The 25,036-nt window shown below is 45.4% G+C and overlaps 1 protein-coding gene across 1 annotated transcript in view; it reads right to left on the minus strand.

The window, feature by feature from the left end:
• The window catches only part of LOC105520498 (aryl hydrocarbon receptor-like), a 44,835-nt gene that overhangs the window by 8,661 nt on the left and 11,138 nt on the right, over positions 1–25,036 (minus strand). The window contains exons 3-9 of the mRNA XM_011954248.1: positions 20,983–21,072; positions 12,800–12,872; positions 10,262–10,270; positions 8,448–8,590; positions 7,612–7,814; positions 6,571–6,680; positions 6,261–6,402 (exon numbers count right to left, since the gene is read on the minus strand). Of these exons, the coding sequence (XP_011809638.1) occupies positions 6,261–6,402; positions 6,571–6,680; positions 7,612–7,814; positions 8,448–8,590; positions 10,262–10,270; positions 12,800–12,872; positions 20,983–21,072 (770 nt within the window). The remainder of the gene's footprint in view (positions 1–6,260; positions 6,403–6,570; positions 6,681–7,611; positions 7,815–8,447; positions 8,591–10,261; positions 10,271–12,799; positions 12,873–20,982; positions 21,073–25,036) is intronic.

Raw genomic sequence — 25,036 nt, forward strand, 5'->3', positions numbered from 1 at the left:
TTTCCCCACTGCTAGCTTTGGAAAATAAAGTCACTTTCCTTTGACTGCACTTGGTCCTTCTCGTTGGCTTTGCAAGCAGTGAGCAGCCGAGCCTGCAGTACAGGAGGAAGAGAATCAGTGAACCCAGAGAATGAAGTTTCCCATTCCGGATGTCAGAGGCATTCGAACCAGAGTGACTCTATCATGAGTGAGGGTGAGGAAAAATGAGGCTTGGACTTGCTGGGCTGCATTTCCAGGAGGTTAGGCATTCCTAGCCTCTAGATGTTTACGGTTAAGGGAACAGATTCATAACGTTTACTAAACAGACCCAGACTCAGGAATGTCCCAATATCCCAATATCTTGAGAACAAAGACGTTCCTAAATTTGCTTTAAAGATAATAGTATTGATTCTTGCAAAATATAGTAATTAAAAAACCAATCCTTTATCACAAACCCTTGTATGAATAGTAGAGCACATCCCCGCATTTTGTTATCCTATATGTAAACAAATATTGTACCTAGGGTGGGCATGTGCCTCCTCTTACTTTCAGGAATGCCCCACTCTTTCTATACAGCAGCTTTTCTTTCACCACTCCACTTTCTTAATAAATTTGCTTTCGTTTTGCACTGTGAACTCTCACTGAATTCTTTCTTGTGCGAGATTCAAGAACCCTCTCTTGGAGTCTGGATTGGGAACCCTTTCCTGGCAAACCCCATGGGGATTCTACTGAAGAGACCCTCCACCCAAAGGAAGTCATCTGCTTGCAACACCAATTGGCCAACTTTGGGTAAGTGGGGTGCGTTTACCTGGGTAGAGGATGGGATTGGGTTAGAGGCTCAATTAGGGGAGTTAGAGTCTTTCCTAAGACAGAAAGGTTTAAAGGCCCTTCTTTAAAAAAGGTAAATATGCTTGACTGAACTGGCATTTGAGGCCCAACTTAGGAGGTCAGAGTCCTTCCTAAGATTTAGGGGGTTGGAGTAAAGTCCCTCTCAGCTAAGAGAGGGTTTGGTATCACAGGATGTTAACTGTTATGCTCTTAGTATTAATCTGCCTTTTCCTCTTTGCTGCATAAATCAATTTCTTGGTTGGTATCTCTGTTTCACCATCATTTTCAGAAGTCTTCATTTAACTGGTCTTAGGGATTTTAACCTTTCTCTTCTCCTGTGTACCTCCTGATTTCTGCCTGTTTGCTTGTGAAACACCGGGGGAAAAAAGGCACTGCAGGATTTGGTTTTCTTTGGGTTATTTTAAGACTCTAGCTGCTTAGGCTTCACCCCTAAAATTGCTGATTAAGATTTGGTATTTAACAGCTATGAGCAATACGATTAGATAGGTGTGGTTGTGTTTTGTTGGAAATCAGGGGACTTTTCTCCTTGCTGTTTTGTTCCATTTGCACGCTAAAAAACTTCTTTCCTTTCTTGGATCCGGGCAAATTGTCTTTGCTTGTCCAGCCCACGCTGGCAGCTGCTTGCTCTGGTCGTCCCCATCTAAGTTCTCTTCCTTTCCTTTGCCTTATTCAACATTTATTTTGTCAGATCCATGTTGTGGTTAATCTAAGATTAATGGCTCAGCTCATTTATGTTATTTGGATAGTGTGAATAAGAGAATTTGATTTTCAGCAGGGATCCCCTCATTAATGCAACTGGCCTTAAAAACCTCTCTTATACTTTGTAGTGGAACTCGGCCAGTAATAATACAATCTCGTAGGTTTGGAACTTTTCTTTCAACATCACCTGCCTCCTTCTCAGGAGCCATGCCATTGATCTCAGAGGACTCACTGCTAGGATGTATTCTTGAACACTGGAACTGTTTACACTAAATGGGCTTAAGAAGAGAACACTGAGGTTTCTATGTAATACTTTTTGGCCTCAGTATTAGCTGAAAAAATAAGAGAAATGGCCTCCCACTGGAACTATGGCCTTTAATACTATACTCCCACTTGATTTGTTTTGTAAGAGAGACGAAAATGAGATAAAATACCATATGTTCAAATATTTCTGCTATTCAGTCGGGATAAAACCCCGCAACAGGCATGTGCATGTTTAATGAGAGGAAATGAAGAAAATGAACTAGACACACTAGATGTTAGATGATCCCTTGACGCAAGCCCCCAGCGTTCAGCAAGCAGTTCTGAATGGAGCAGAGCCTCCTTCTGTCATCTCTGAAGGTTCAGGTGTGTCGACCCTTTCTCCCTCTAGTTGACCTGGAAGTTCTATTGAGACCCTTTGTCCCCACCTCCTTACCCGCCTAGTCCCACTCTATACCCACCACTCCCTGAAGAACCTAGCCTTGTGAGGACTACTCATAGTGAAGCCTCTTGTTAACCTCCAAAGGGAAATCTTTGTCCACTTAGAGAGGTGACAAATGGGGAAGAAGGCACTGTGAGTGTACATATCCCCGACTGGGTGCAGAGGCTCGCACCTGTAATCCCAGCACTTTGGGAGGCCGAGGCAGGTGAATCACAAGGTCAGGAGATTGAGACCATCCTGGCTAACACGGTGAAACCCCGTCTATACTAAAAATACAAAAAATTAGCTAGGCGTGGCGGCGTGTGCCTGTAGTCCCAGCTGCTGGGCAGGCTGAGGCAGGAGAACGGTGTAAACCTAGGAGGTGGAGCTTGCAGTGAGCCGAGATTGTGCCATTGCACTCCAACCTGGGCAACAGAGGGAGACTCTGTCTCAAAACAAACAAACAAACAAAAAACAGGAAAGCAAAAAACAAACAAAAAAAACCAAAAAAGAGTACATATCCCCTTTTCTACGTCTGATTTGACTCTATGTAAGGAGAAGTTTGGTCATTTCTCTGAAGATCCAGGAAAACTCATAGACGAGTTTGAGAAATTAACTCTGACCTATAGTTTAACTTGGAAGGATCTGCATGTTCTGCTGTCTCTGTGTTGTACAGTGAAAGAGAAACAATGCATCCTGGGATGGCTAGGATCCATGCTGGTGAGTGAGGACTTAGGGAGGAGAGACCATATGGTCACTTGTTTGTTGGAAGGGATGAAGAAGTGTATGACAAAGCCTGTTAACTACGAAAAGGTTAAGGAAGTTCCTCAGGGTAAAGATAAGAATCCAGCTTTGTTCCAACAGTATTTAGTTGGGGCTACTAGGAAATATATTAACACAGATCCTGACTCAAGGGAAGGACAGACCCTTTGGGGAGTACGTTTTATAACCCAGTCTGCCCCGATAACTGTAAGAAACTACAAAGCACAGCTATGGGTCCCCAGACACCTATAAATCAGCTTTTGAATATGGCATTTTTCGTTTTTAATAACAGGGACAGAACAGGGGAAGCAGAAAGAGCAAAAAGAACCTCCCACAAGGTGCAGCTCTTGGCTGAACTAGTGAAGCAAAAAGGTAGCAAGCCCAGAGCTGGGCATTTGAGTTACCATGTCTTGGATATTCATCAGTGTATATACTGTAAGAAAACTGGCCATTGGAAAAGGGAATGCCTACCCTTCTGAAGGGAGCCATTGGCACCCAAACCAATGATGGCCAAAATAGCCAAGCAAGCCCAAGAGTGCTGGGGCCCAAGATGTTCTTACACACCTCCTGTTGGACAACTAGCCACATCTTCAGAGGAGCCTCAGGTAACCCTTGAAGTGAAGGTAAGAATATTAACTTCCTTCTGGATATGGGAGCTGCTTTCTCTGTTTTGACCCATTATAATGAGCTTCTGTCACCCCAAAAGTGTATGGTCATGGGGTTAAATAGACAAGCTCACCGATGCCACTTTACCTATCCTGTAAGCTGCCCATCAGGGACTTTGGTTTTCTCAGTTGCCTTTCTTAAAATGCCTGACTGTTCCACCCCTTTATTGGGAAGGGATTTGTTGATCAGCTGCAAACAGTGGTACCTTTTGGAAATAACAAGGCAGATGAAAGATTGCTCCTTCTCCTTTTCTGTGATAAGGGAGGAAAGTTAATAGGTGACTTATCTAGCTTACCTATTGAAGTAATCCCCCAAGTAAATCCTATAGTATGGGACACCAAGTTTCCAGGCAAAGCATTAAACAGTCCCCTCGTTTGCATCCAACTTAAGCCTGGTGTCCTGTACCCCTGGAAGAGACAACAGCCTTTAAAGCTCGAGGCACAAAGAGGGATTGGACCATTAGTAGCCAAGTTTTTGCAATTCTGGTTGTTAAGGCCCTGTGAGTCTGCTTGTAATACTCTAGTCTTGCCAGTGGAAAAGCCAAACAGCGACTATAGATTTGTTCAATAGCTTCAGGCTTTCAGTGAGGCTGTCGTTCCCATATATCCTATAGTGCCCAATCCCTATGTGCTGTTAGCCCAGGTCCCTGGGGATGCTGATTGATTTACAATCTTAGATCTTAAAGATGCCATTTTTTTGGCATTCCATTACACCCTGATTCATAATTCACCTTGGCGTTTGAACAGACAGATCCCAAGTTAATTGAGTCATTTGGTTTCTCAGTTAACTTGGAGGGTTCTTCCCAGGGAAGGCTCTCAGGCAGAGCCTTCATCTGTTTGGAAATACATTGGCTAGGAAATTAAGGCTATTACAATTGAATAAGGTCACTATTATCCAATATGTGGATGATTTATTGGTTGCTAGCACAACCAAAAGAGACTCGGAAGAAAACACCATTAAGTTGATAAATTTTCTGGGAGCTAATGGGTATAGGATCTTGCTGCATAAGACCCAGGTTTTATCTTAAGAGGTTAAATACTTAGGATATATATCAACCCCTGGCACCTGGGCAATAGCCCCAGCATGAAGGGAAGCTATCCTGGGCATTCCAGAACCCAAAACCAGAAAGCAGCTGCAGGCTTTCCTAGGGCTGGCAGGATTCTCCTGTTTATGGGTGCCTGGATTTGGGCGTATGGCCAAGCCGTTATATGAGGCCCTGAAAGGAGCAGATGTAGATCCTTTTGAATGGGATAGCAATTGTAAACAAGCTTTTAATCCTTTCAAGGAGAAATTTGGATCAGCTCCAGCCCTGGAGATCCCTAATCTTGATAAGCCATTTTTCCTTTATGTGGCTGAAAAACAAGGAACTGCTTTGGGTATCCTTGTCCAGAAGCTGGGAGATATCTCCCTACAAGAGGCATATTTTTCTACAATTAGACCAGGAAGCTTCAGGATGGCCTGGATGCCCCAGGGCTGTTGCAGCAGCTGCTCTTTTGGTACATAAAGCCAATAAACTGACTTTAAGACAACATGTGGAGGTTTTAACCCCACATCAAGTACAAGGAATCCTAGAAGCTGAAGGACACCACTGGATGACAGGGGATCGGATACTTAGTGAACTATTAGGCTTTGTTGCTAGACACTCCTGCTGTAACTCTTAAAGAATGCTAGATTTTGAATCCAGCTACCTATCTGCCTGATCCTACAGGCACACTCTAGATCATTCTTGTATACGAGTTAATGGAGCAAGTTTATTCCAGCTGGCCAGATTTAAAGGATGAACCTCTAGATAATCCTGAGCTAGAATGGTTTACAGATGGAAGTTGCTTTATGCACTAGGGAAGCAGAAAACGTGGGCATGCAGTTGTCAGTCAACACGAGGTAATTGAATCTTAGGCCTTACCAGCTTCTATCTTGGCTCAAAACGTGGAATTAATAGCTCTTCTCAGAGCCTTGCAATTGGGAAGGGACTTAAGAATTAACATTTACACTGATTTTAGTTATGCCTTTCTTCATGCTCAAGCTGCTATCTGGAAGGAATGGGGACTCTGTCTCAAAAAAAAAAAAAAAAAAAGCCACACTTTCTCTGGTGGAACTCGGCCTCCAAAGCTCTGCACACCAAGCCTGGAAAAAGTGACCCATCCCGCTGGCTCCACATCAGGAAACCACCCAGAGGGTGCACGCTCCCTGGTCTACAGGAGTAACCGAGGCTCATGAGGGGTTCGGCCTTCCCTCCAACGTCAAACAACTAGACAAGAGGGGCCCCGGGGCCATGGGCTCAGGCCTGGAGGCTACTGAGGGACTTATGGGGTGGCGGTCTCACGGTGCTCGCCGCCCGCCCTCAGCCCGCCTTACGTCTAGCTCTCATTTCCGACCCTCAGGACAAGGCCCGGACTAACAGCGTGGCCTGTGGGGCTTCACTTCCATCTCGCCTGGCAACCACCCCTTACATCGGAACCTCACTTACGACGCCGACCAGGCCAAGGGATCTTCATGTACTACCGGGCCGCGGAAGCTCACTGGGGAGCCGGCTCTCACCGGAACCGCCAGGGGACTCCACTTCCGGCAGGGTGCGCCTCTGACGTGCGACCGCGGCTTCCGCCAGGGCGCCCTGGCCACTTACGTGAGGGCCCGCTGTCGGGCGACGATGCACTCGGGCCGGCCGCCGCGGAACACCAGGCGCGCGTTGGACTGCACCCACAACCAGCGCCCCTGCTTGGTGAGCAGCCGGAACACCGTGAGGCCGCTCTCGCCCGTCCTCATCACTGCGGGAAGAGAGGAGGCCGGTGTCTGACGCCGCCGCCCACCACCCCGCTCGGAGCCCTCAGGAGCCGGCCCCGCGGGAGGTGGGGAGGAGCCCCCGGCAGGCTGCAGGGGTCTAGCCCGCCTCCCACGGGGCCGTGCGAGGCCCGCAGGGCGCCTCTGGAACTCACTTCGCACGTGGTTCTCGGCGCAGTACATCATGTCTGCAGCGTGGATGAACTGGTAGCCAGATCCCCTCCTGCAGAGCTCGCTGGCGGTGTAGCCCAGCATCACCTTCCCTCTGTGTAGAGGAGACATCGCACATCCTTTTATTTCAGCCCGGAAGCGGAATGCCAGAAGGAGTGAAGAGTCACTGCCCCACCTCACGCTTTGCGCAGCTTCTCCCATTTCTCATTCACAGTTCTCATCGAGCCGAGGAGGAACCTTAGGGCCCCCTCTGGAAACCCAGGTCTGGGAGGGGCGCCCCTCCCCCCATCAGCACGGCTGGGGCGAGAACTTGAAGGGGCTGCCACCCTGGAAAGATTGTGGTGTCCTCTCAGACACTTCTGCCACACATGCCGTTTCAGAATTCTGCTTTAAGCCTGTTTTTATTTGCCTGTGGTGTGGAGCAAGCGTTCTTGTCCTGGAGTAAAGAGAATCCCTGAAACTGTACACAAAATTGTGCTTGCGGGAGAACAATTGGAATTTTTGTTAAGAAGTTCCACAGCTTTCATCAAACGGGTGACCGTTATCTTAGCAGAAAAGGTAAACCTTGCAAGTCATACTACTTGCTGTTAAGCCAGTGTTTTCTAGACTATGTTCTAAGAAACACTGGTATTGTTGCATGTTAGTTGATGTTCGCCCAAGAAGGCTTCCATTGTTAAATAAGTTTGAAAAAAAAATGAATCGAACTAATTAGATTTCTTCCTATTGGGACTTCTTGGGGCTGTGTTATGATCTGTTAATGGGAATCTCCAAGAAGGAGATAAGCTTTTCCCAAGATTTACTCTCCCTATCACACTCTCACTCAAATGCCGTATCTTACATGGAAGATTTGGTACACTGTCTCTATAAACACAGCATATTTTCTGCTGACTCATTTCACAGAGTCTATTTGGACAGGACTGGCTAATTATTCGTGCTTTGCTTTGGTTCTAGGCTCAGGATTTGGGCCATAACTAGTCTTGGAGTACTACTCCTAAGAGTCATGATTTTCAGTCAGAGGGATATACCTGGAATCACAGGCTATAGGTGTGAAATCCAATTTGTGTTTTGTTTGGAAAATAAATGTTTTGTTTTGGAGCTCCAGGATGGTGAGAGGCTGACGAGGTGTTGCAGTGGCAAACAGGGTAAGGTGAGGAGTCAAGAAGGTGCCGTCTTCTGACTTAGTGTTCTGCCCAGGGAGGAATTTGAGATGGCCCTGGAAATTCAATTCCTGGAAAAAGAAAACCACAAACATAATGAGCACAGAAAGTAAGAGGATGTTAAGTAGCTAAAACTGTATAGAACTTGCCCCGTTATAGAATTCAGAGGAGTCCAGTATCCTGCTGGGAGCCAAACAGGCAGAGCTCTCCTTGAACCCCCAACATAGTACAGGTGTTTGCAGGCCTAGAATCTAATACTTCTGGCCTGCCCAGCAGGCACTCATCATTTTTCATGGCTCCTCAGCCCTCCCTCAGGGCCCTGCCCCATACAGCCCTTTTCCCAAAGCTGCAGAGCATAGTGTTAGTTAAGCTGTGAGGGGATATACAATTCCAGGTGATGGTGAAGAAGATGAATGTTAACATCCTGAGTTCACCAGGGACTCCCCATGTAGGGCTGTACCAGAGGTAACAGGTGTATCTGAATTCTAAGTAAACATATCCCAAGTCTTAACTAGGCAGAGGAAGTTTCAAAAGACAACTGCATCTTCAACAGGCTGACCCTCTGAAATGTTAGTGAGTCGAAGGCCTGAGGACCCTTCCTGGGGTGGTGAGGAGGCTAGGCCCAACCCTTGGGCAGTGTTCCACCTGAGCAGACTTACATACTGGTTTTGCGAGTCCTGACCCTGTAAAGACGATATGGTTACCAGAAACCCAGAAGAATTGTCCAGCAGGCAGCGGAACCGACAGACAAAGCTTCTCTCCAGGTAGGAAGGGTCTTCCAAGGGCAGATGCTGAATGCTGGCAGGAGGGGTGCCACTAAGTGGGAGGGAACTCTCTCCAGGCAGAGCTGGAAGGACAGAGACACACACTGAGGAGACTCCACCAGTGCAGCCATCGTCACAGAGGTGAAATACTATAGCTATGGAATCAGCGGGTGGGTCAAAAAAATGGGTCACAAGCCCTGTGGCCAAGTGAACTGTGACTTTCACTTGGCTGGATGACTTTGATCAGCCACTCAGGCTGGATTTCTCACACATCACATGATGCTAGTAGTCCTTCCTGCCTGCCTTCCTTCGCCATGTCATGAGGACCAAGATAAAAATGGGATGATACACTGTAACATATATATCCATCCATTGGTTACCCTGTTGGCTCCACTGTTGAGTTATAGCGTAGAGCCAACCACTTGTCCCCTTCACCTCTGCTGTGCTGGTCAGTTTCCTTGTCATGAGATGAGCAAAACATTATGGTGAACCTGGACCCAGACTGGAGCCTCACTTGTTTTGTGACTCTGGTTAGGTTATTTAACCTCGCTGTGGGCTTCAGTTTTCTCATCTGACTTAATAAGGTTGCTAGGAGAATTAGACAACTTTACATACGTAAAGCACTTGGAATAGTACCTGGTACATTATAACCTCTATAAGACTTGGCTGTAACTATCATTTTTTTTTCGTGTCTTAACTTTGCCATTGCATTCTAACTGGTATCCGTGCATCCACCCTTGCACCCTACCATCTGTCCTTCACTCAGCTGCCATAGCAACATAAAATATGTCACATCATGTCATCTATCTGCTTAGAATTCTCCAGTTACTTCCCACCTGAGAGTCTTCATAGTGGCCTGAGAGGCTAATCTAATATGCACCCTCAACCCTGCAATCTCCTACCAGTCTTCCCTTCACTTTGTGACCTCCCTGCACTCCTTGCTATTCCATAGCTATGCTAAGTGCACTTCTGCCGTAGGGCCTTTGCGCCCTTGCCAGTCCTTCCACCTGCATTGCTCTCCCCCAATTTATCCATACCTCTTTATTTTTAATTGACAAGTAAAATATGTATATATTTGTGGTATAAAACTTTTGATATATGTATACATTGTAGAATGGCTAAAGGAAGCTATTTAACATATGCATTACCTCACATACTTATTTTTGTGGCTATCCATACTTCTTCAAATGATAGTGTGCCCATCCGGTAACTTTTCTCTTTCCTTAATTTAGTTTCTTCTTGGCACTTCCCCACCAGAAACATTACATATTTATTCATGTCTTTATTTTTGGCCCCCTTACCCCATTGAAATTTAAGATCCATCAGAATAGGTACTTGGTCTATTTTTCTCTCTACTCTGTGCCTAGAACATAGCCTGGCACATAATAGGTGCTCAGTAAACATTAAATGGAAAACTGAACCAAGTGTGGTAGAAGTGATAATTTTCTCCTTCTTATTTTCTAGAGTGAATGTCAGTTACTGCTACTTCAGCAGGAAAAGAAAACATTAGGCACAGAAAAGTGACTGGATAGTCTCTCTTTCCAGGAAAAAAACACTTTTGTGGAGAATGCTTTCATCTTTTTTGGAGTGCTGATACATCCTCCTCTCTTTGCCATCTGAGGAATTTGTAGAGAAGTCCTCAGAGAGTAATAAGAGGAAAGTCAAATTCTTGGGGTTAAAAATGAAAGTCTCATTTATGCCTCATTAGAAAGTCAAGGATGCAAAACCCAAATTGTTTTGGTAGAATTCTCAACGTGACAAGTCTGATTATATGTACACCGATGGTTCTCCCTGTGTCACATAAAAATTTAATTCATCTAGACTCAAGTTTTGTGGAAGAATAAGATGAAAGCAAGCTTGTAATAGATTAGCAATCCTAAATGTTTTCATGGGAGGGATGAAGGGAAGAATTTAATCAGAGTCTGGTAAATTTTACTACTGTTTCTTCTTAATCTGATTTAATAAGGCCCCTAGCACAGTGCCTGGCATATGGTAGACCCTCAGTAAATGTTGGAACATATACACATGTGCAAAAAGTGTACATCAACTTGAATTTGGGTTGGATGGAGTGGTCTTTAGATGTTTTCTGGCATGTTTATAGCACTGTGAGGAAGGTTTTACTTGTATTTCGAGGACTTGTGATGCACACATAGACATGGAGGTAGATTACTGCGTACTTTCTGCTACTGTGGCAGCATAAGGGTATAAAAGGAATTAAAAATGTGAAATTTTATGTAAAATTTCAGAATATTCACTGTTAAGGACGTAATTCAAACTTGCTGCTGTCAGGATGTGTGCAAAATCCTGCAAATTGTGACATTCACAAATGTATTTTGACTATGGTTTAAAATCCAGGACACTCTTCTTAAATGGGGATGAAAATTCCAATTAATATTTGGGGTGGAAAAAAGAATGAAAGATTCCAGGGAAGTGAAATCAAGGATTATAATGGTACATTATAAATTTACCTTAGGGCTTGCTGCCTCAAAGTATATTTTATATGTGTATACCTTACATATAAAATAAGGCATAAATAAAAGTGATGGTATTTCATACTTGACTTCAAAGTGCTAGGAATGAAGTGAGATAATTTGCAGTATTGTTGACCTCACTATCTTTTGAACAAATGCTAGAACTGTTAGGGCACAGCTATTCAATTTATTCAACAGAAAACCTGTTGAGTTATTACTAACAGTGTTTTAAGTTTTCTCAAATATTTTAGATTTATGTATGAAAATATAGTTGGAACACAAAGTTACTAGTTTCTTTGAGAAGGAAATGAATAAACATAAGGAACCACTAAGTTAGACACAGTAACAATGTAGGACCTAGTGAGGGGTGAGGATACTGGACTGTTGGTGTTGTGTCTTGGCCTTAGACTACTTGGGTGGCAAAAATCCCCACTCTGCTCCGATGCTTTGTTTCTAGAACTCTAACACAGAGGAGTTGGAGTAGGTACCCACTCAACCTCCCACTGCCCAGGCTGAACTTCAGACCTCTGTTCCTTCCCCTCAGACCCCTGACCAGTCAATGTGGACAGGGTGGGACACAGAATGAGTCATCACACAGAGGTGCAAAGCTCAATGCTGAGGATAAGGATCCTGACTGACTTCAAGGAGCTGAAAATCTGATGGGGGGGTGAGGAGGAAGAAAGTAAAGATATATTTTGTGATAAGTAACCACCCAGTTGACCTTAGGCTGGTTGAGAGAGTCTTGTGTGGAACATCTAGAGAAGCAGCTTTGGAGAAAGATGGATTAAAATTTTCACACTAGCCAAAGTTGATCTGAATTAAAGCCAAGTCTCCAGAAGTCACACAACTATACTTATAGTGAGCCTTGTAGGTTCATTTTTGTTTAATATTTTAGACTCCCTACCATGAAAAGGACATCATTAGTGTGCAGATATTGGCCCATGGCTTCATTATTTTTCTTGGTCAAACCTCCAGTTTTGAGTATTCTTTTCTGATCATCATTTGCAACAGAACAGCGAAGAGCCTTTCCTTCCGTCCCGTGTGGCTGCATAAAATGCACTCTAAATCCCTGGAGAAGGGACCTGTGTCTGTGCTTACAAAATGGCATTTACCTGTAAATAACAATATTGCCTGTTGGTGAGTGTCTGTGGTTTCCCACCAGCCAAGGGAGTGACACACATCTAGGGCATAATGGCCACCCACCTGTGTGCTTATCAGATACACAGATGTGAGACTCTTGGCCACCTGAACGCGATTTAGGGGATACAGGGCATTTCCTCCAGTGGGAGTCCTGCCAGATGGACCCATATGGGCAGCCTCAATCTCCTCATCTGCACATTCATTCATTCAAGCAACTAATATTTACTGAGTCACTGTGTGTCAGGTACTCTGCTAGGCACTGAGGATATTATCAGTAAACAAGACAGTCAAAAATCCCTTCCTGCATCCTATTGGTAGTAAAAACAACAGAAATTCATGCCACATGTATGTTCTCCAGTTAACAGAGGACCAGATGAGTTCAGAGATATGAGAGATTCTAAAAGATGCAGAGTCCTGTGTCAGCACATACTACTTCATTCTTGGTTCATCTCATCATCAAGGACATGGAACTGAGCCAGTGTTCTGTTATGCTTTCTGAAACACACCCTCCGGCTGAGAATGTCCAGCTCCCTAGTCTACTTTCCTTCTCATGGACTTCAAGGGTTGAAACATAGGTACAGGGTTGATTTCATTTCCACCCCCGTTTCCTCAGAGATGGTGACTTACGGCGGGTGTCCGGATCTGCTTCTCTGCCGACTGATGCTGTGTCTGGAGGCCAGCGTAACTGGCTCTGGAACATGGCTCTGTCCTCCTTGTGGATCAGCTCGAACACACTCTGGTAGATGACATCTGACTACAAAGACCAAGGGGCAGAGTCATACTCCTAAAGGTTTCTGTCTCCCCAAGGCCAGCATGTGACCCATTTACTTCAAATGTCCCTGAGTCTGTCCAGCCCCTCTGAAACCCTCCCCGTGTAACTATGCATCCTTGTCCCCACTGTCCTCAAGGCTAGCTGGTGCAGTCTGCTCCCTACTTGCCTCTTCTGGTCTTGCACAGCCCATCTTCTCAGGCTGCTGCTCTCCCCAGACCCAGAACACAGTATACAAGGCAGGTATCCTATGGTTTTGGAGGTCATGTCGGTACTTTGTGGCAAAAAGGATGGCAGTTCTTGGGGGCAGTGGAAGTACCTGCCCCCAAGAACTTTGTGACTGCCCAGGAGATAAATCACAAAGAAGTAGCCAGGAGATGTCTGAGATGGGGATACCCGTGGGGAAGGTGTTGAAATAGCCTTGAAAGTTGGCTTGAAGTTCTATGGAAGAAGAAGGTGGAGTTTCCATGGAAGTCACTCATCAGCTCCTCTGGGTAACTGATACGGTTTGGCTCCGTGTCCCCACCCAAATCTCATGTCGAGTTGTGATCCTGGGTCGTGGAGGAGGGGCCTGGTGGGAGGCAACTTGATCATGAGGGCAGACTTCTCCCTTGCTGTTCTCATGACAATGAGTGAGTTTTCACAGAATCTGGTGATTCAAAAGTGTGCAGCACTTCCCCCTTCATTCTCTTCCTCCTGCTCTGGCCATGTGAAGATGTGCCTTGCTTCCCCTTCCTCTTCTGCCATTACTATAAGTTTCCTGAGGCCTCCCCAGCCATGTGGAACTGTGAGTCGATTAAACCTCTTTTTATAAATTATGCAGTCTCAGGTATGTCTTTATAGCAGTGTGAGAATGGACACCACAGTGGGTGTGGGTAGAGGCTCTGGCAGGTGCTGTGGCCTCAGGACTGTCTTTTTTTTTTTTGAGACGGAGTCTCGCTCTGTCTCCCGGGCTGGAGTGCAGTGGCCGGATCTCAGCTCACTGCAAGCTCCGCCTCCTGGGTTTACGCCATTCTCCTGCCTCAGCCTCCCGAGTAGCTGGGACTACAGACGCCCACCACCTCGCCCGGCTAGCTTTTTGTATTTTTTTAGTAGAGACGGGGTTTCACCGCGTTAGCCAGGATGGTCTCGATCTCCTGACCTCGTGATCCGCCCGTCTCGGCCTCCCAAAGTGCTGGGATTACAGGCTTGAGCCACCGCGCCCGGCCCAGGACTGTCTTTAACAAATAAAACCCCTTCTCAGATTCCCAGCTGAAAATTAGGTACAGCATAATGATACTGACAGAATATCTTTTTAAGGAAAGGTGAGGAGACTGTAAAAACTTCTGTACATGTATTTTCTCATCACAAGTTAGAGGGAAAGGTCTCAGTGCAGTTGTCAGGTATGTTGTAGGATACATGTGGGGGTGGGAGTGGGAATGTGTGTGGGATGGAGAAGAAGGGACTCTGAGTCTTTGCATTGCCTTGATTTCAGAAAATTCTCTACTGCTACAACATTAAAACAAATTTTAGCTGACACAATCATTATTTATATTTATGGAATACAGAGAGATATTTCCATATGTATATACAAATGTGTAATGATCAAATCAGTGTAATGAGTATATCCATCACCTCAAACATTTATTTATTAATGTTGTGAACATTCAGACCCTATTTTCCAGTTTTTTGAAAATATACAATAAGTTATTATTAATCATATTTGCCCTACAGTGCTATAGAACAGTAGAACTTATTCCTTATGTAGTAATTTTGTATATTAACCAACCTCTCCCTACCTCCCTTGACCCCTATTCTTTACAGCCTCTAGTAACCACAATTCTACTATCTACTTTTATGAACTCAGTTTTTTTCACCTTCCGCATATGAGTGAAAACCTATGGCATCTGTCTTTCTGTGCCTGACTTCTTTCACTTAACATAATGTCCTCCAGGCTCATCCATGTTGCTACAAAGGACAGGATTCCTTTTTGTTTGTGACCAAATAGTATTCCTTTGTGTATACATACCGAATTTTCTTTATCTATTCATCCATTGATGGACTCTTAGGTTGATTTTATATCTTTGTTATTGTGAGTAGTGCTGCAGTATACATGGGGTGAAGTATCCCTTTGCATATTGATTTCCTTTCCTTTGGATGAATAGCCAGTAGTGGGATTGCTGGATCATATGGTAGTTCCATTTTTAGTTTTTTTTGAGAAACCTACATACTGTTTACTATAATGGTAATTTTCATTCTTACTAACAGTGTATATGGGCTTCCTTTTCTTGACATCCTTGCCAGCATCTGTTATTTTTTGTTTTTTTGATAAAGGCCATTTTAACTGGGATAAGACGATATCCCATTGTGGTTTGGATTTGTATTTCACTGATGATTAGTGATGATAAGCATTTTTTTGTCATACACCTGTTGGCCATTTGTATGTCTTTTAAGAAATGTCCATTCAGATCTTTTGCCCACTTTTAAATGAGGTTATTTGGTTTTTGTTTCATTTATGTATTTAGCTGCCGAGTTCCTTGTGTATTCTGGATATTAGTTCCTTGTCAGATGAATAACTTGTAAATAACTCTTATTCTACAGATTGTCTCTTCAATCTGTTGACTGTTTCCTTTGCTGTGCAGAAGCTTCTTAGTGTAACACAGTCCTACTTGTCTATTTTTGTTTTTGTTGCCTGTGCTTTTGAGGTCTTAGCCATAAAAACTTTGCTTAGATCAGTGTCCTGAAGCACTTCCCCTGTTTTCTTCTAGTAGTTTTATAGTTTCAGGTCTTACATTTAAATCTTTACTCCATTTGGCCGGGCGCGGTGGCTCAAGCCTGTAATCCCAGCACTTTGGGAGGCCGAGACGGGCGGATCACGAGGTCAGGAGATCGAGACCATCCTGGCTAACACAGTGAAACCCCGTCTCTACCAAAAAATACAAAAACCAGCCAGGCGAGGTGGCGGGTGCTTGTAGTCCCAGCTACTCGGGAGGCTGAAGCAGGAGAATGGCGTAAACCTGGGAGGTGGAGCTTGCAGTGAGCTGAGATCCGGCCACTGCACCCCAGCCTGGGAGATAGAGCGAGACTCCGTCTCAAAAAAAAAAAAAAAAAAAAATTCCCAATGACTATTGTATTGGGGTCTGTCTCTTTTTAGCTCTAATATTTGCTTTATTTATTTGTGTGCTCTGGTGTTTAGTGCATATATATTTACAATTTTTATTTCCTCTTGTTGAATTGCTCACTTCATCATTAAATAATGACCTTCTTATCTATTTTTATGTTGTTGATTTAAAGTCTATTTTATCCTGTGTAAATATAGATGCTCCTGCATGCTTGTGGTTTCCATTTGGTGTAATACCTTTTTCCATCTTTTCACTTTCAGTCTATGTGTGCCTGTAGAGAAGAAGTGAGTTTCTTGTAGCCAGCATATAGTTGTGTCTTTTTTAAAAATCCATTCAGCCAGTCTATATCTTTTAATAGGGGAATTTAAGCCATTTACGTTTGAGATTGTTATTGACGAGTGAGGACTTACTCCTGTCATTTATTAAATGTTTTCTGAGGCCAGGCATGGTGGCTCATGCCTGTAATCCCAGCACTTTGGGAGGCTGAGATGGGTGGATCATGAGGTCAGGAGTTCAAGACCAGCCTGGCCAACATGGTGAAACCCTGTCTCTACTAAAAATACAAAAAATTAGCTGGGTCTGGTGGCGGGCACCTGTAATCCCAGCTACTTGGGAGGCTGAGGCAGAGAATTGCTTGAACCCAGGATGCAGAGGTTGCAGTGAGCCAAGATTGTGCCATTCCACTGCAGCCTGGGTGATAGAGTGAGACTCTATCTCAGAAAAAAAAAAAAAGTTTTCTGATGGTTTTGTACAACTTTTGTTCCTTTTTTCCTCTTATTGTTTATCTTTTTGATTTTGTGGTTTTCTCTAGTGATACGTTTGATTATTTTTCTCATTTGTGTATCTGCTCTACCAGTGAATTTTATACTTTTGCATGGTTTCACAATGATAGATATTATCATCTTTTTGCTTCCAGATGTAGGAATCTCTTAAACATTTCTTGTAGAACTGGTCTAGGGTTGATGAATTTCCTCAAATTTTGTTTATCTGGGAAATACTTTATTTCTCCTTTATTTCTGAAGGATGGCTTTGCGGGGCACAACATCCTTGTCTGGCAGGTTTTTCCTTTCAGCACTTTGAATGTTAGTGTGGCCTATGATGTGGAGAGGCAGAGGCTACTGGGCCCCAGGGCAGGATGTGGTCTGGTAGTGGCTCTGCTCTCAAAATGGTGCTGGGTTATAGCAGCTTGGGTTCCAGGAGTCGGTGGGAACCAGAATGAATTCCTTATCCGGAACGATGCTGCTGTGTGGACTCCACGCAGCTCCCTACACTAGGCTAAGGGCCTGTGAGGGTTGAAGGGCTTTCCTGTAGCTAGGATTGCCAATATCTGTGGTGGGAATGCAGACTGCTGTGGATCTCCTGCTTACCTTTTCCTGGCAGTGGAGAATCCCTCCTTTGTCTGAGCCCATCCCAGCTGGGTGCTTTACTTACCTCTCCATGCTGCTGTTTTGAGTTTCTGCGCTTCAGAGGGTCATTGTCACTTTCCTGCTGAATTCCATTATTCTCCCTTAGGTATTTTATTCAGTATGTGATTATCTTCTTGCTGTTTTGGTCCTTCTTTGTGGAGGAGGTGAGTGGTGAGTACCTCTAGTCAGCCAACTTGATGATATCTCCTATTGCTATAGAATTTTAAGAAATCCTTTCCACTGCATGGCATTCTTGGTGTATAAGGTGCTTGCATATGCATTGCTGTTATTCAGTCTGCACAACAGTACTGTGAGGTATGGAATATCTTCCCTCGGTGGCGGTTAAAATGCAGATTTCCAGCTGCAGGGAGTATAACTAAGTCACGCCCTCAGCTGCTGCACTCTGAAATGCTGCGGCTTTAAGACAGCCATGGTCCTGGTTGACACAGGACTTCTCTATGGGAACTCTGGCTTGAGGGCTCCCCTTTGGCCTTGTCAAACTTCCTTAGAGCTGTACCACAGTCTAAGACTTTCCCATGTAACCTTCCTCTTCCATCCCTCCTTCTTTCACAAGGGCCAGATCTGCACTTCTCAGGACTCAGGATTTCACACCCTTGTGAGGACCCCAGAAAATGGGGCAAACTCATTGCTGGGGTAGCTGCTAGAGTTCTGGGAAAAGCCAACGGTTGGCAACATGGTAGTACCTGAGTTGTCCTGGCAGATGGCAGAAGAAGGAATAAAGGGGCTGAGAGAAAGGTGTGTGCTGGAATAAATGCATTTTATGACTCCAGAAGACCCATCAGAAATTATGTTCCATGGGAGGGCCCAGGAGCCACACCACTCTCCAAGGCCATCAGGAGTGCAACAGGGGAAGGATACCAGCGTCACTGTGAGGTCTGGTGGAAGGCAGCTCTTCTATGCAGGTCAGCACTTTGGCAGGAGAAGAAGCCACAGAGTTGGGCTCATTAATATCCATAGAGACGATGGAGCCCTAAAGTAATAGAGGCCAGGTGGTGGCACTTGCCCAGCAGAAGCCAGCAGGCTGCAATTACAGTGACAACTGGCAAGGCTGAGGCACAGCCAAGAGGCTTGGCCCACAGGGAGTGGTGGAGGTGGTTAACAGTGAGCGGTGCCCCTAGGGGCAGAAGAAATGGCAGCCAGCAATAATGCTGCTTAACAGAAAAAGAGCCAGCATGGACATTAGAAGGCTGAGGGCTTTTGCCTCAGTGAAAAGTGGCAGTCTCTTGCTCAGTTTTGAATCTGAGACAATTTCCAGACCTGTAATTCATTGACTGAAGATCTGGCAGGGTCCCTAGGAGTAAGAGCACTGAAATACCATGGCAAGACATTCACTCTGGTGACCACACCTTCTGTCCAACAGAGGAAAATATCTGGATATTCTCCTTCCCCCCACTGTACGGTCACCTGAGTAATATCTGCAGGTGCATTTAGGGAATCCTCACAGTACATAGCTGCCACTGTAGCTACTCTGCCTACTGCCCATCGTGCTAGTTCTGGGGCAGCCAGTGATGCAGGTGGGCTCATGCCATGTGGCCCAGTCATCCTGTCTGCTTGGCTGAGTAGTGCCTTTTCTACGGGGGCTTCTTTCTGTGAACATTGATGAGTGAAACAAAAATCTTCACCCTTGGCACCCACTCTCATACATTCAGCAACATGCCCTATTTCAGATGTCCTTGTCTCTGATCTTCCTGCTTTTTCCTTCCAGGCCCCAACGTGACAGACAGACCACTGGCGACTGCTGAAGAATCTAGAAACATTTGCACTGTGGCTCACGTCTCCCTCCACATGAGGCTGATGACCAGGTGCTCTGCTCTCACCTCTGTCCCTTCAAAGCCGGCAGCCTTCTTTCACTTTGGAGGGGACCTGACCACTGGACCCTGAAAAGCTGCCCCGAAGTGCAGCTCTCTGCATTTTAATAGGCTCATCTCCCTCCCACAGGGGCAACCATGTCTCGAGACCTGCCCTCCCTAACCTCCTCTTGCTCCTCTTGCCCAATCAGCATATCACTGTCACTGTAAATGGTCAGTGTCATGTCCTGTGGGATGTCCAGGTGTCCTCAGATTGTGTTAGGACACAGGGGAAGGGTGAACATGGCCTTGAAGCAATTGTTTAAATGAATATTCTCTGTCCCACATGAACATGGTTTTTTTCTGATTTCTCTTTTTTTAAACTGTAGTGGGAAAGAATCCATTTGCCACATCACTGGCCACATACCATGCACCTGAGGGCCTGTTAATCTGTTTGAGCAGTGGTGGTATGTTCTGCTCACAGCTGAAATCAGGCCCACGGTTTGGTTACATCTGAGCAGTCTAAAGTAATCACTGGGACCTTCCGTTTCTTTAGGGCCCACACAGGGGAATCCAGTGGAAAGACTGTGGGGCCAGGAGCTCTGCGTTGTTCAGGCTTTCATGGTGGCCTGCTTTCTGCCACCTCCCTGGGTATGACTTACTATCTTGCTTTCAGAGATTCCCCTTGGCTTTGTCCACTATGATGCTTCTGACTCCACAGGCCAAGGATCCAGTGTGGAAATCAGTCCAACCGTCAATCAACTATATTGATCCCAATGATAAGTGCAGGGAATAGGTTGGTGACCACTGGGTGGGTCCAGGGACTCCGTGGGTTTGTGTTGGCCAGACTGTAGCTTGCATTTCATTTATTTTCTGGCCCCCAGCAGCCTCCACCCTGATGTGGGGGCCACAATGACGCTTTGGGTGTCTGTGCTTGGACCCACAGGAATGAACATTTGGGTCACATCAGCACATGCTGACGTGAGGCTGAGGGTAGGTGGGTTCAGAACAGGGGCTGGGGAGGGAAAGTTTGCTACCCCCAGATCAACTGCACTGATTGGGGGCTGCAGTTTGCCCCACTAACCTCTCCTTTTTGGGCTTCCCTCAGGAAGAGAGACTCACGGGAACCAAGGAGGGAGGAGCTGCTCCACACACCCACAGAGAGAACTCGCTCTGAGCAGTACCTGGGAGCACGGCAGTCGCGGAAATGTGCCCCTGGGCTCTGACTGCAGGGCTAGTGACTACTACACCTCATGGCTCCACCACCGTGTTCAGGGCCGTGGTCCTGCAGTGTCCCCAGCCAGTGACTGAGTGTGGCAGGGACACCAAGGCCGGCCTGTTCCCAGGGGACTCTGATCGCCTCTGATGGGCAATTCGGGATTAAGAACTTCCCATCAGCCTTGCCGAATTCTCTTAGAACTTCCAGCCGTACACATTTCTCCTCTGTCTCCTGCCCAAGGGCCAGACCTGTGTGGAAGTGTGGCAGCTCCCCTGTCCACAGCTGCCTCCCCATGTTCTGCTTCTCGGAAGATGCTCCCTGAGGAATCTCGCTCATCTCATCCTGTGTGGCATCTGCTTCTTAAAGGACCTGGCCTAACATGCCCTCCAACAGGTGAGGAAGCCGGCATGTCGGGAAGGTTCATTTCTAAGACATACAGAGTGTGTGTAGGAGGGACTGAGACTTCCATTATAGCCCCTCAGAGACCAGGCTGCACATGGCCCATGGCCCTGTCCCATCCCCAACTCACTCACTTCCCTGAAATGAAACAAAGCTGCTCACTTGATGAAATCCCAGGTAGTCCTGGACTGTGGGAGAGACGTAAAAGATGTAGCCATCCTCTGTGACTGCCATGAGGAAGCCATTGAGGGCCTGGGGAAAGGCAGAGAAGAGAGTGCGTTCAGACTGGTTCATTAATTCGTCTCGCTTCTGGGCATATGGAGCTCCTGAAGGCCCAGGTCCAGGCCCTGGGTGTTTCTGTGGAACTACTTTGGCATTGACTGCCACCACATCCCGGGCTGTCCCTTCCAAAAACAAGGCCCAGGGCACCCTCAGAAAACTGGGGAGGGTGGGGAGTGAAGGCTGTCCATTTCTTACAGAGGATGACAGGAAGCCTTACTTTACATCAGATAGGTTTGAGGGAGCCCTGAACTGAGAGCATCTGAGGTTCTGTGAGGTAGTAGAGAAAAAAAGGTTTGTGTTTCTGTATGGTTAGGAATTCTGGTAAAATCAGAGTGAAACTTGGGACCTGGGCTAAAAGAGCAGCAAGCTGCAGAAGTTAATTCACAACTGTAGCTTGTGAAAACTCCAAAGAGATTTCTGGCTCTGGTGGTATTTGTTATTTCATTTTTTTTTTTTCTTTTTTAAGAGATGGGGTCTGGCTCTGCTGCCTAGGCTGGATTGCAGGGGCATGATCCTAGCTCACTGTACCCTCAAACTCCTGGCGTCAAGGGATCGTCCTGCCTTGGTCTCCCAAAGTTCCGAGACTACAGAGTTGTTTACATTTCAAGGGAGGCTGAGACCCAGGAACATAGAGACATCCTGGGTTATAAATCTGGAGACAGATGGCCTTATGTTTCCCTTGGGAAGATTTATTTACATTCTAAATGGTTAAAGTAATAACTCAGGATCTTTTCCAAGGCTTTTCTCCCTCCTTTCAGTGGGGGAGGGAGAAAATATGTGTATGAATGCCCAAATTTATATTTCTGCATTTCCTGCAGGCTTGATGAGTAGGATAACCTCTGCTTTCATTGCATTGTCTAGAGGTAAGGAATTGGGGCACAAGAGAACCAAACAGTTCTTGTTTGGTTATAAGTAAATAATTCTTGTTTGCTTGTCAGTAAATAATAATCTGCTCTCCTCTTGTGTGTACATTCAGGGTTATGGAAACAAATGAAGACCAACCAAATGAAAAAAGCAAAGGCTATTTCTTCAGAGCTTTCTAAGGTAAGGGAGTCAGCCACTGTCACCTTTTGCATTTTGGCAAAGACTTCAGTGCAGGCAGAGGAGTGGGACGTTTTACAGAGTTAAAAAAGGGAAGGTTTCAGGTTTCAGGGGTGCACTGATTACAGGCTGCTCGCCGGGGAAGCTGTGGAATCATGAGCTAACTGGAAATGGGCTTCCTGTGTAGCAGGGTAGGCTGCACATTTGGCTTTCTCTGGTTGGTTCTAAGTTGGAAGCAGGGGCAAAAATTAGGGAAGCTGTGTCATTTATTAATGAAGTCCTGGCCATTTGGGGCCAGTTGTTATAGAAGTTATTGTTTAGCTTCCTGGTTTGTTATTGGAAATGGTCTTACCTCCTGTAAATCTGACTTACAGCAGGCTGGCCTTCTGGGCTGTTCATTGTAGACAAGGGACTGGTTTCCTGTGCAGGCTGTGGGTCAGAGATCTGTTTTTATATATGGTCTAGCCATTGTTTGTTTGTGTATTCAGTCTCTCAGAGTAATATTAATGAAGATAGATATTTAAAGCTTAGCCATTTTCCTTCCCTGGTAAGATTCAAGAAGTGATTTCCTGATGAGTCTTGGCAGAGGGTGCCTGGGACATATCAGAGTGCTACCCCAGCCTAGAATGGGCAGGAGAGCTTGATGACCCTGGGCGGTGAGGATACTAGTGCTCAGGAACAAGGGAAGTTATCAGGGTCTGCATGGATGCACATCCAGAGAACAGGAAGGGAACATGAAGCCTGCAGAAGTTGCCAGCACCCTGATCAGGTGCCTTCCAGTTCCCAAACCTTGGCACCATGCAGGTCTTCATGAACTTAGATCAGTTTCAAGAAAGAGGGTAGGAACTCATGAATTGATAGAAATTTATGTTACCACTTGGAAAAATAAAGTCTTAAAATGTTAAGTTATAGAAAAACAGTGAAAACTATGGTTCTTGCATGCCTCAGTGTGTGACTTGAGATAGTCACACTGCCTTAATTATAATAATGATAACAACAATAATAAAAATAGTAATGATAATCATGTTGAAACACATTACGTTCTCCTTTAGTATTATAGTTTTACTATATATCTCTCATTGTAATGATTCCTTTGTGTACATCCTCAAATCCTATGTTCTCTTGATTCACTGAACTCAATTAGGATTTGTGACTGTGTACCTCAAATGGCCCCTAATGCCACCCATAAATCCTGATACATTTCCCTGGTGCATTCACTTTCCCATTCTCTTAGATGACTGTTTCACATCATTTTCTCTCAAACCATCAATACCTCCTGCCTTCTCCTTATACTCAACTTTGCTTACTATTTCATTGAAAAGAAAATGCAGTCAGAACTTCTACATACTCCCACTGATATGGTTTGGATCTGTGTCCTTCAACCAAAAATAAAACTTTAAGCCCCCCAACCATCTAAATGGACCTCTCCTCTTGGCCAAGGGCATTCCAAAGTTAACCTGTAAAACTAGTTTAGGCCATGGTGGGAACAGGAGGTTGGACACACCTCCTTACCGTTAATATCAACACAGACCTTAAGACTGATGGAACAGACTCTTTAAGTCTGACAGGAAACATTTACCATCTATTCTCTTTGAAGCCTGCTACCTGGAGGCTTCCTCTACGTGATAAAACCTTGGTCTCCACAACCCCTTATTATAACCCAGACATTCCTTTCTTTTGATTCCAGGTCTTTAGATGATAACTCAACCAACTGCCAATCAGAAAATTTTTGAATCCGTCTATGACCCGAAAGCCCCCAGTTCCAGTTGTCCCGCCTTTCTGGATTGAATTGATCGATGTCTTAAGTCTCCCTAAAACCAAGTTGTAGGCTGACCACCTCGGGCCCGTGTCCTCAGGACCTCCTGAGGCTGTGTCACAGGCGTGTCCTTAACTTTGGTAAAATAAACTCCTAAATTACTTGAGACTTGTTTCAGATACTCTTTGGTTTATAGTCTCCACCCAAATCTCAGGTTGAACTGTAATCCCCAGTGTTGGAGGTGGGGCCCAGTGGGAGGCGACTGGATCGTGGGGGCAAATTTCTCATGGATGGAATAACACCCTCCCCTTTGGGCTGTCCCCACAAGAGTGAGTGAGCTCTTAGGAGGTCCGGTTATTTAAAAGTGTGCGTGGCACCTGCCTCCTTGCCTCCTTGCTTCCGCTCTGGCCACGTGACATGTCTGCTCCCCCTTTGCCTTCTGCCATGATGGTAAATTTCTTCAGGCTTCCCAAGACGCTGAGCGAATGCCAGACTGTTGCTTCCTGTACAGCCCGCAGAACCGTGAGCCAATTAGATCTCTTTTCTCTATAAATTACTCAATCTTGGCTGTTCCATTGTAGCAATGAGACAATGGACTCATACAGCCACCACTCTCTCCTACGTATTTTATAGGCTCTGCCTCACCTCTTGTTACAATATGTGAACTCTCCATGCTTCAAGCCAAGCCCAACCCCTGCATCCCAGTTGCATAGGCAGTTATAAGCAATGTAAATATATATCTTAATACTGTTATTCCTAGTTATATGGAATGGTAGAAGGAGAATTTAAACAATTAAGCAGTTCTTACATAGGAAATATGAGAACAATGCAGAATAACAAATAAGTAAAACTGATATTTAAAAGTAACTACAGGCTGCGTACGGTGGCTCACACCTGTAATCCCAGCACTTTGGGAGGCCGAGGCAGGCAGATCACCTGAGGTTAGGAGTTTGAGGCCAGCCTAGTGAACATGGCAGAATCTCGTCTCTACTGCAAATACAAAAATTAGCTGGGTGAGGTGGTGCATGCCTGTCGTCCCAGCTACTTGGAAGACTGAGGCATGAGAATTGCCTGAACCTAGAAGGCAGAGGTTACAGTGAGCCGAGATTGCACCACTGCACTCTAGCCTGGATGACA

This window comes from Colobus angolensis, unplaced genomic scaffold (genome assembly GCF_000951035.1).
Source record: "Colobus angolensis palliatus isolate OR3802 unplaced genomic scaffold, Cang.pa_1.0 Scaffold38, whole genome shotgun sequence".
In the NCBI taxonomy this organism is placed as follows: domain Eukaryota; kingdom Metazoa; phylum Chordata; class Mammalia; order Primates; family Cercopithecidae; genus Colobus; species Colobus angolensis.